The sequence below is a fragment of the Artemia franciscana genome, chromosome 5 (genome assembly GCF_032884065.1).
Source record: "Artemia franciscana chromosome 5, ASM3288406v1, whole genome shotgun sequence".
Classification (NCBI taxonomy): domain Eukaryota; kingdom Metazoa; phylum Arthropoda; class Branchiopoda; order Anostraca; family Artemiidae; genus Artemia; species Artemia franciscana.
This window is the reverse complement of record NC_088867.1, coordinates 12,887,311-12,899,342: the sequence shown is the minus strand read 5'-3', so window position 1 is coordinate 12,899,342 and position 12,032 is coordinate 12,887,311. Positions and strand designations below refer to the sequence as shown.

Genomic DNA, 12,032 nt, shown 5'->3' with positions numbered 1-12,032 from the left:
TTTAAAACTATGAAAATTGATCCTTATGCTTACCAAATGCAAGATATTAAATAATATTTTTATTGAATATCTTTTTCTGTATAGCGCTTAACCTTTCATTTAAGCCGAGGGTTATAAATGTAGTTTTCAATAAAAAGTTTGACTTTTTATTGTTTTCGATGAGAGATTTCTTTACTTCACACTTTCTTCTCTTTACTTTAAATTTAGTTACAAGCACATAAAAAATAAAACCTTTTCAAATAAACTTTTATTGCTTATTTTTTATAAGTAAAAGCTAACTTTAAAACCACATATACCAAACAAAAGTGTTTTGATAATCTTTAAAGATCACAAAAATTAATCAAACACTAAAAATTAATTGCGAATAGCTGACTAATCAAATGTAAATAACATAAATTAAAGAAAGGGAAGAATCGCAGGTCTAAAAAAGAAGGTTTGGAAAAGAGGAAAGAATTTCAAGCAGAAAAATAGTTTAGTTGGACTCAAGTTGGAGACAAGTCTTCTCGGTATCGTAGAAAGCAAAAATCAACTTAAGCGGATAAAATCAAGTCCTGTCAGGATTAAATTCAGAGAGTATATTTATATTGTAAATCTGATCAAAGTTCGTAATCTATGGATAAAGGAAAAGTAAAGAAATAATATATGAAAATGGCAGCACCCTCTGCCATAACCAAAATATAATATATTTATTTTATCCCCTATGCAGGGGTGAGTTATTGTGACGTAATAAAAAAACCATCCCTAATTTTTCCAGCTCCATGACGTTCAACCAATAGGCCATATGCGTTTGTATCACTCGATTATTCTGTGCATTCCTTAATCACAAGCTTGCTTGGGTGTCACTTCAGTCAATATTCACTGAGAAAATTTGCCTTATTTTCGAAAACGGGGGAAAAAAACCCCCTAAAAGCCATAGAATCGTAACAAAAATCACATCATCAAATTCAGCGTATCAAAGAACCCTAATGTAGAAGTTTCAAGCTCATATCTACAAAAATGTGGAATTTTGTATTTTTTTGCCAGAGGATCACGGATGCGTTTTTTTTCTTCTTTCCCAGAGGTGATTGTATCGACCCAGTGGTCCTAGAATCTTGCGAGAGGGCTCATTCTAACGGAAATGAAAAGTTCTAGTGTCCTTTTTCAGTGACCAAAAAAATTGGAGGGCACCTAGGCCCCCTCCCACGCTAAATATTTTCCCAGTCAACAGATCAAAATTCTGGGATAGCCATTTTATTCAACGAAGTCGAAAAACCTTATTACTTTGTCTTTGGGGACGACTTACTCCCCCACAGTCCCAGTGGGAGGGGCTACAAGTTACAAACTTTGACCAGTGCTTACATATAGCAATGGTTATTTGGAAGTGTACAGACGTTTTCAGGGGGATTTTTTGGTTGAGGAAGGGGGGAGGTTGAAAAGAGGAGGATATGTTAGGGGAAGTTTCCTTGGAGGAAGAAAATTTCCATGAAGGGAGCGCAGGATTTTCTAGCATTATTAAAAAAAAATTAAAAAATAAATATGAAAGTTTTTTCAACTGAAAGTAAGGAGCAGAATTAAAACCACTTAAAACGAACAGAAATTATTATGCATATGATGGGCTCACCTCCTCCTAATACCTCGCTCTTTATGCTAAAGTATTTTTAGTAATTTCAACTATTTATTCTACGGCTTTTGTGATTAAGGGGTCATTCTTAAGAAATCGGGACAAAATTAAAGCTTTAGTGTAAAGACCAAGGTACTGAAGAGGGGGTGAACCCCCTCATATACGTAATAAAAACATGAGAATACAGAAGTTTGTTACGTAAGCTAATTTATAAGTTACGTATATCTTTTACTAATAAAAACATTTGTAAAATATTAAAAGTTCTAGTTGCCTTTCTAAGTAACCAAAAAACCGGAGGGCGACTAGGCCTCCTCCCCCGCTCCTTTTTTCTCAAAATCGTTCGATCAAAACTATGAGAAAACTATTTAGCAAAAAAATAAATAAATATGCAAATTTCGTTTTAATTATTCATCTGCAGAGAGCCAAAATAAAAAAAATGCATTGATTCAAAAACGTTCAGAAATTAAATAAGAAAACAAGTTCTTTAACGGAAAGTAAGGAGCGATATTAAAACTTAACACGAACAGAAATTACTTCGTTGCTTCCTCATCAACGCCCCGCTCTTTACGCTAAATTTTTTACTGTTTTTTTAAAAGTAGAGTTAAGAGAAAGAGTCAAACTTTAACGTAAAGAGCGGGGCGTTGATGAGGGAGCAGCTCCTTTCACTTACGAAGTAATTTCTGTTCGTTTTAAGTTTTAATGTCGCTCCTTACTTTCCGTTAAAAAAACTTGTAATTTATTTATTTAATCTATAGTAGGAACCATCTCCAGATAAGTTGACACCTACCTGAGTCAAAGCCCAGCTATAATTATAAATATGTTCCAAATTAAGTTTTACATACTTATTTCCCATATGACAATCGTACAAAACCAAGATATTCTTTTTTAATGACAGAGTAACAAACTAACTCAAATTTTTTTTTACTGCAAAAGTTACACAAAGGATAAAATATATAAACAATAAATAGATTTAACAGAACCACAAGAAAGAGCACGAAAACCGGGAAGGAAACATAACAAGAGCTAAGAGCTCATATGACACTTGTGACGAGGTCGAAAGAACCAAGAGCTCATGTGGCATGAGCTCTAGCAACATTCTAAGAATCAATAGATTAATTTAAAAGGAAAATCAGAGGCTTATTGCCGGTCGAGATTTAAAATGAGAGCTCTGAGGCACAGGGTCTTTGTAAATATTAAAATTCCTTAAGATCCGATTACCCACTCGTAAGTTAAAAATACCTTCTTTTTTTTTAATTTTTCCTCTCCCTTCAGACCCCTAGATGGTCAAATCGGGGAAAATGACTTTATAAACTCAATTTATGGAGGTCCCTGACACGCCTACCAATTTTCATCGTCCTAGCACGTCCAGAAGCACCAAACTCGCCAAACCACTGGACCCCCCAATGTCAACGGATCTGGTCGGAAATTAAAATAAGAGCTCAGAAGCATGACTTCCTTCTAAATATCAAATTTCATAAAGATCTGATAACCCATTCGTAAGTTACAAATACCTCTTTTTTTCCGAATTACCTCCCCCCCCCAACTCCTCCAAAAAGAGCGGATCAGTTCCAGTTATGCCAGTCACGTACCTTGGAATTTGCGATCGCTATATGTCACTTGTTAAATACCTAGTGCCATATAAACTATACTGAAAACAGCAGATACTTTACACATTTCATACCTTAAACCTCAACCACACAACACACCTCAAAATTTACTATTTTCTTCTCAACTGTATAAAATACTTGATTGACATTCAAGCATTTGGGAGAATTCCTTCTAACAAATACCAGGTTAGAAGGATTTCTCCCCTGTACGTAATTTTTATGCTCGTTAGTATGGACTGCTAAATAAAAGCATCTTTTCCACACATTATATTTAAATGGTTTTCACCTCTGTGTTTTCTCTGGTTTTCAATCAAATTACCGTATTCATTAAAACATTTGTTACGTTTATCACATTTAAACAGTTTTAAACCTTATATGTAGTTTTTTATGCGCGTCCAAATTCTGATATTTAGAAAAGCATTTCTTACACGCATCACATTTAAACGGTTTTTCACCTTTATGCAATCTTTGGTGCACATTCAAATGGCCTGAATGAGAAAAGTCTTTGTTACATACGTCACATTTAAACGGTTTTTCACCTGTGTGTGTTCTCTGGTGTTTAATCAAATTGCCTGACTGAGAAAAGCCTTTGTTACATACGTCACATTTAAACGGTTTTTCACCTGTGTGTGTTTTCTGGTGTTTAATCAAATTGCTGTTCTCAGAAAAGCCTTTGTTACATACGTCACATTTAAACGGTTTTTCACCTGTGTGTGTTCTCTTGTGTTGAATCAAACTGCTTGATTGAGAAAAGTCTTTGTTACATACGTCACATTTAAACGGTTTTTCACCTGTGTGTGTTCTCTGGTGTTTAATCAAATTGCCTGACTGAGAAAAGCCTTTGTTACATACGTCACATTTAAACGGTTTTTCACCTGTGTGTGTTTTCTGGTGTTTAATCAAATTGCTGTTCTCAGAAAAACATTTGTTACATACGTCACATTTAAATGGCTTTTCACCTGTATGCACTCTCTGGTGCCGAATCAAATCGTTTGATTGAGAAAAGGTTTTGTTACACATGTCACATCTAAACGGTTTTTCACCTGTGTGTGTTCTCTGGTGCACATTCAAATGGCTTGATTGAGAAAAGCCTTTGTTACATACGTCACACTTAAACGGTTTTTCATCTTCATGCAATCTATGGTGGATATTCAAACTGCTTGAATGAAAAAAGCGTTTCTTGCCTACATCAAACTTATTTAGTATTTTCCCCGTGTTTGTTCTGGGACATCTTTCTAATTTTCCGCGGTTTTCAAAGTGCCAGTGACTATTAGAAATTATTTCCCGATTTTCTATACTTTTCGCTTCTGATTCTGATTCATGTGAATTCGAGCAACCATTAGTGGACTGATTCTGTGAAACCACTAGCAATGCATTTTCCTGCAGGTCTAGTTCAGACAGGTTTGGTGAAAAGTGACCTTTTATTATTAGATGTTGTTTTATATCATCAATGCATTCACACAAACAAATGGGGCATCGTCTTGTTTCTCCCATTTGGTGTTCCATAAAATGTGGAACAAACTCTCTGTAATCACGAGCTACTGCAGGGCAGACATCGCACTCGATTGGTGAAAGTTTTTCACAGCCAGTGTCAAAATGAAGATTCAGCATCAAAAATGATTTCTCTGTTTTCCCACAGGAGTCACAACACCAGATCCCAGCAGTTAATTCTTCTATAGTCTTCTCTCTCAGCCTTTTCACGACAATGATTAGTTTTGGGCCTAAGAGTTCTGGTTGAATTATACCATCAGAAGTGCTCAAAGTAGAACTCATTATCTCTAAAGTAAAAAAAAAAAATTGAAGCTAGCATAACAATTATAAATAAAAGTGAGCGTTTCAAAAGTAATACATGATTAGGATGTAAATTGTCTCCTCGGTATTTTCAAGTTTTTAAGCTATCTTAGCACAGATCAAACTTAATTCTAAATTGAAGAAGAAGGGAAAGAAATACTTCAAACTATCAGTTTGTTGAATTAGAATATTTAAAAAACTCACTACAGAGTAGCGCTGAAACAGATAGTATGTAGGTAATACTTTTATTATGTTTTAAATAACAAGTTACTACTGACATCATGATCCTGAAAACGTTAAAATGAAACGAAAAAATCAACAAATTTTTCATTAAAAAAAAAAATGTAAAATACCGCTAAAAGGTTAAAAAATATATAATGAGAATGAACTAATATTTGAATTCGACAGATTTATATTCCCCTCTTAAATGTATAATATTACATTAAAATTACATTCGGTAATGAAATTTTTAATTTGTTTAATCAGCATAAATTTTTGTAATATATTTGAAACTTAAGATTTTCAGAATCACTTCCAGTTTTAATGCACAGTGCCACTTCCCTCATCAGCCCAAAAACTTGTATATATTTCAAAGCTACAAAAAAGTAGTAGGCTGCTTTTGTTGGTTTTATCAAATTTGACAGTTCTTATTTTTATTCAACAGCTGTTTATAAGATGCTGTTCAGAAATTCGGTCGAAAGAGCCTCATAGAGTCTAGAGTATAACACAATGGCTTAAAACATAGTGGCATTATTATTATTTTTTTTAATTCCGAGGAATATTGTCTTCTAGGCTGGTCCTTTCTACCTGAAATCTACCTGAAAAATCAGGGTAGTAGACAGGGAAATTTCCACTACTTTAAAGAAAAGATTATATTGCAAAGCTTATATTGCAAGATTGTAAAAAGATTAGCAACTTAATCTTAAAGAAGTAATTGAAAGAAATAATCAGGATTAGAAGTCTGAGACAATTTAGAGAGTCAAAACATTTAAGGAGAAAAAGTGGCAGTCACCAGTTAGACAGAATATTATTTTTCAAGGAGGGCCTTGCAAATTGTTTTGGTCTGTTTGCCATTTTGGATTCCTGGTATGCAATATGACGAATTCAATCTCACCATTTTGTTTTGTTTCTAATACCTTTGATGGTAAGATAAATATGCCTCTGGTTGGTAAAACATTGATTATAAATATATCCTTTAGTTTTAAACCACTTCAGAAAATTAATTATGTACTTTTATTTGAATATAGTGATTTAACCAAATTAAAATTCTACTGCAAAACTTTCTGGGAGGCAGTTCATATCATAACGCCCCATTTTCTGATTGCTTCAAAATTTATAATTATCTTCTCAAAATCAAAATAATAAATATATTTAAATCTTAATGTAGAAAAAATATAAATACTACAGTTCTATGCAAAGATCCCTAGCTTTTTAAAAATTAATATTTACCATTTTTAAAATCTTCAACCTAGAGAGCAAATCCAGTTTAGCAAAAACAAGGAGCGCTATTCTAGCATTTTTATTAAGGAAGGGGGTATGAGGAGAGCCACTTCTGGATAGTCAATGGGCATGAACTATTCTTCAGGGAAAAACAGAGGTGGTTCTGGCTATTTCAATTTGCTTATATTCACAGTAAGTATTAAGTTTTATCATATAGGTATTTATAGTAAGTAAGTAATTTACTGCCAACTGCAACCCCTACTTTGTCTCAATAAAGATACAATTTTAAAACTACAAATTTTAGATTTTTTATTTCTAACTACAAAATGATTATAAATTTTAGATTTTTTATTTCAAATTTGTGTCCCTGGAATTTTTACGCTCGGGGTGAGTGCCAATAAACCTTTCGTCTCTAAGACCACCTGTGGTGAAAAGGATATTAGAAAACTTGTGAAAACACAAACCTAAAGGTGTTTAAAAAAAGGGTGAAAATTCTGATTGTTTTCCATTAGTCTAAGCAAAAATCATGTCTCTTTGTCAAAAGGAGCCATCACAAATATGAGCCAAAGTTGATGTTGGACCATTAATTGGATCATATCTGTTAATTAATTTGATCAAAGTTGAGCTGCCTTCAATGTTAAGTTTGTCTCCACTGTCATTTTTGTGTTGCTATAAAAAGACGTAGATGGTAATCGAATCCCTTTTCAATATCTTTTTTCTTCTTGTTCAACTTATCGTTGCTTTATAAAGTTAGTTCTGAGCCAAAGACAGGAAGAAAGGATTTGTACCCTTTATTGGTTGTATTAGCCTGTTAGAAGCAATTAAAATTCATACAAATTAAATTTTTTAAGAAAATTATAAATCACATCAAGGATGAGAGCTCGACAATGCTAGTTTTTAGGGAACTGGTTAAGGAATCAAAAGTTCGGCCATCTTACATTGCTGAGCTTAAGGACGTACTTATTCTGAATTAATAATTTACATAATATTTAGCAGCCCAGCTGTCCTGATCCTGGGACCATATGTGCACTCTTCCACCTAGTGGGGAGGGGGAGAGATATACCAAGCGGTCAAAAAGTAAATATGGCCCGTCCCTTCCCTAAGTCTTCAAAAGGACATTTATTTTTCCAGCGATAACAAAGAAAAATTACTATTTAGCAAAGACATTACTGTCAATAAGCTTGACTTGAGACGTGTTAATAAGCTTGGATTCTTTGCCGTTAACATTAAAGTCCCTACCCCCCCCCCATCCCCTTCCATTTCCAAAAAACCTTTACCTATCATAGGAGACAAAATCTCACAGTTCAACTAAACACTATTCCAACAACCCTGTGCATCACTTCATGAGATTTCAAAATGACATCTTAGCAAGTCAAAAAGTATCTTCTTTAAATTACCATTGTTGAAATATTATTTAGGCAAAATGCAACCACACTCATTGAACAGAAAGAAAAATCACTTTCTTTTACGAGGGCAGCAATGATATGTTGCCTTTTTTTTTTTTTTCATCAGAATTTAGGCACTGAAAAATCACAAAGAGCTGTTCAAGGACTCATGAACAATAAATATTATATCATATTGTTTGGTGTCTAGAAAGTGCAACATGGCACACTACAAGTGCGATTTGGGTGACTTTTTTTGAATGGAAAGACTGGGTCCGACACATGGACATCATAGGGAGCTAAATATATGATCATTTATAATTTAAATTTTATGTTTAATCGCTCTTTGTAAATTTGAATTTACACGGCAATCATAAAGTGACATATGGCACCCAAAAAGTGTGCTTTGGTTTTTCTTTTCATGTTTATAAATAAAAAAATAAAAAAAAATGATGTTTTCGGAATTATTAATTTACTCATTAGGTAAATGAGTTTGATTAAGAATATCCAGGAGATCTTAGCAACATTTTGATAGACACCTTATATTAAATAAAACTAACCAGGGATGTGAATCAGATGGGAAAAATTGACTCCTAAAGTTTGAAAACTACCATTCCTTTTGTATTTTATGAAAACAAAAAAGAAATCTAGAAAAATTACACAAAGTTTTTTTTTGTGTAAATCAGGGCAAATGATTTAAAAAAAAGTCTGGGGGGATTGTGCCGCCAGAAAAACAGTCATAATATTTGGATAGAGCATGAAATAAGGTATATATTGGTTGTCCTCCCTTAGAAGTGGCCAGCCACTAAACTGAAAACCTTTTTGGAAATACCAAATCAAATGATATTACTACTTGATTTCTGTATTACACAGAAGGTAAAATTCTAGTTTTAGGTGTTTTTGTTATTTTAGAATAACATTAAAGGCTTCAAATGTTTTTGGTATAGGCCTAGGGTGGAGGCTGTTGAGAAGGAATCATGCTAAGAAACCAATTCTTATTTGATAACACGAAAAATAACTGTGTTTAATACATTTTGACTGTGATTCCATTGTACTTTATCCACGACACCCCACAATGTGCAAATATATAGCCCAAATTATAGATTTCTCATGTATTTTCTGTTTCTTTATTTCGTCAGCTTTGATTCAATTTATGGATGGACAGGTTGAAACAAGAGTGGCGCATGCCAAAGTGCATGAGAAATATACCATTTGGGCTATATATTTGTATGTTATTGGGAGTTTGGGGTAGAGGTTAGTGAAATTGTAGTCAAAATGTGTTAACTACTGTTATTTGAAGATTATGAAGTAATAATTGTTTTCTTGACATGTTTCTTTCTCAACAGCCCCCATTTTAGGCTTACCTCCATTTTTTGGGCCTCATTTGAATAGAGGATCTATTTTGTAAAGTTTCGTTTTTGCAACATAGAGATTCTTAAGGTCAACAAAGGTTAATACTTTATTGTGGGAGAAGGAGTGGAAGTAGATGCTTCAAAACATATTCCCTGGACATCACTTTGGCTCTGGATGAATTCCTGAAATTTTCATTTACCTGACTCAACTGTGTCCAGTATTTTTTGAAAAAAAAAAATACCCACTAGAATTCAGCTGAATTTTCCATCATAGATTTTTGGAACTTGTATGGATGAATTTCCTTTTTCCTGTCAAAATAACATTTTGTTATTGAAGTAGGCCTAGCCTATTCCGTAAATTTATAAATATTTGCATAATTTAGCCAGGAAGAAAAAGAATGCATAATAAGATGCCCTTTTTATGCTTTTTCCAAATTCAATTATCACTTCTGGGGCAAATTTCATTTTGATCCCTTAAAAGCATGACCGTTCCTAAGGTTGGTGATGCCTAGGGCAAAATCATATTATATTATGTGGTTATATAAGTGAATATATGATTATATGTGTGAATTTTGCAAATATTTAGTGTATTCCCCAAGGCAATATATTATATATCCCAGTTTATGTTCATTGGTGATTCTATTGCTCATTGTAATGATTTTTTTATTTATTTATTGCCAATGTTTCTAACAAAAGCACACTCTTCAAGATACATACAGTTTTCAATAAAACACAAATGACGCAACAGACTTTAGACTTTTACAGCAAGGAGAGGGGAAAAGAGACAGCAGCCAAAGTCTTGTTTGTAGCAATTTTTCATTGTTCTAAGTTTAACTTGAATTAGGAATGATATAATTATAAATTCTTGGTTGTTTTATACATATTTATATAATTTAGCTGGGGAAGCCTTACTTGATGCCTTTTTATGGTCTTCTCAGATTCAAAAATTAATATAGGTCTAGATTAGGGGCTATTTAGAATGTGACATGACAAGGAACAATTCTTACTTCATAATAGCCTATGCAGAAACATGGTAGGCTAGCTAACACATTTTGTATGCAGCTCTGCTATATTTTATTCCCTCAAATCAATGTGCAAATATACAGCCAAAATTAGATATCTACCATGTATTCTCCCATTCCCTCTCTCTTGTTTCAACCCATGTACTAGTGTAAGTACCATTGGGACACCACACCCTATCACACCCACTAATTGTGTCACCTCATCAATTCAACAGTTAGATAGCCTATCCTACAGGAGGATGCAGTCCACCTTATCTTGCTGTAAATGCAATTTAAGGTAAAGTACCTGTAGGCTAAATCATATCAAGTGTGGCAAGACAAGAAATAGCCTACAAATGATTGATGGCAGAATGCATTAGGCCTATAGCCTAATTAAATAATTTAGGCTATATATTAGTATGCTAGGAAGGGAGATAAAGTATAGCAGAGCTACACACAACATGTGCTAGCTACAATTATTCTGCATATTGTGAAGTAATAGGCCTAACTGTTTTCTTCATATATTTCTTTCTGAATAGTCCTCAAACTAAACCTAGGCCAAATCCCAATAATTGCTTCTGGAACTAATTCCATTTTGAGCCCTACCATGTGGTGTCCCAAGAGGTGGTTTATTACCTTGTCCATATTATTTAAACTATGATGTAACATTAACAAAGAAGTTAAACCAATTAGACATAGGCTTGAAATAAGAAGCAAAATTCTACTTTCAGCTATCTTGGGTAAGTAAAAAGAAACTTACAGGGACAGGAAATTCACAAAATTTAAATAAGACATTCTAGAGTTAGAATGACTTACACTAAATTTAATATTTCAGACATTAAACCAACCTTTTAAATCCATAGACAGAAATTTTAATCTTGTGAAGAAATGATGAAATCAGACAACAAAACTATAATATTTATGCTAGATATTGCTATTTTTCAATTTCAAAACGCGCTGATAAATTCATGGATAAATAAATGGAAAATTTGCTGATGATCTTCTGGTGTGGAATAGACAGAAGAATATAACCTTACTCCAAAGCATAACTTAGGAAGACATAAATGATGTTTCCTGTTTTCTAAAGCTTTTGGAATGCCCATTTCTTTTCTGAAAACAAAGAAAATAGTATTTTATAATCAAAAACAACTGTCCCTAAACCTTTATTGATAGAAGGGGGTATAATAGCATATGGGCCATCTGCCTGTTCACCGGGTGTGACACTTGTTTAAAATGGCAACCACTTGTGATGATGTTGAAAAAAGAATAAAACAGCTCTTGAATTGATGTTGAAAAAAGAAGAAAACATCAATTCAACAGTGAGATAGCCTATCCTACAGGAGGATGCAGTCCACCTTATCTTGCTGTAAATGCAATTTAAGGTAAAATACCTTAAATCATATCAAGTGTGGCAAGACAAGAACTAGAAATAGCCTAAAAGTGATTCATGGCAGAATGCATTAGGCCTATAGCCTAATTAAATAATTTGGGCTACATATTTGTACACTAGGAAGGGATTTAAAGTATAGCAGGGCTACACAAAACACGTGCTAGCTACAATTATTCTGCATATTGTGAAGTAATAGGCCTAACTGTTTTCTTCATATATTTCTTTCTGAATAGTCCTCAAACTAAACCTAGGTCAATACCCAATAATTGCTTCTGGAACTAATTCCATTTTGAGCCCTACCATGTGGTGATTTATTACCTTGTCCATATTATTTAAACCATGATATGACAGGAAATTCACAAAAAAAAATAAGATATTCTAGAATTAGAATGACTTGCACTAAATTTAATATTTCTGACATTTAAACCAACCTTTTTAATCCATAGACGGAAATTTTAGTCTTGTGAAG

General features: G+C 33.3%; 1 protein-coding gene across 4 annotated transcripts; it reads right to left on the bottom strand.

Annotated features, from left to right (window-relative positions):
* Nucleotides 1-229: 229 nt before the first annotated feature.
* Nucleotides 230-12,032, bottom strand: LOC136026989 (zinc finger protein 391-like). 4 transcript variants are annotated; one of them, XM_065703867.1, is made up of 2 exons: nt 11,995-12,032; nt 230-4,985 (listed from the first exon to the last, which is right to left on the bottom strand). In XM_065703867.1, exon 2 carries the CDS (start codon nt 4,978-4,980, stop codon nt 3,562-3,564), a length of 1,419 nt encoding a protein of 472 aa, XP_065559939.1. In that variant the 5' UTR covers nt 4,981-4,985; nt 11,995-12,032; the 3' UTR covers nt 230-3,561. The 4 variants fall into 4 exon arrangements, with proteins under 4 accessions (XP_065559939.1, XP_065559938.1, XP_065559941.1 ...); XM_065703866.1 differs by having other exon boundaries at nt 11,882-12,017; XM_065703869.1 differs by lacking the exon at nt 11,995-12,032 and adding an exon at nt 10,810-10,829.

Bases quoted from the DNA above. Each gene is read 5' to 3' on its own strand.
- LOC136026989 (XM_065703867.1), bottom strand. From the start codon at position 4,980: ATGAGTTCTACTTTGAGCACTTCTGATGGTATAATTCAACCAGAACTC.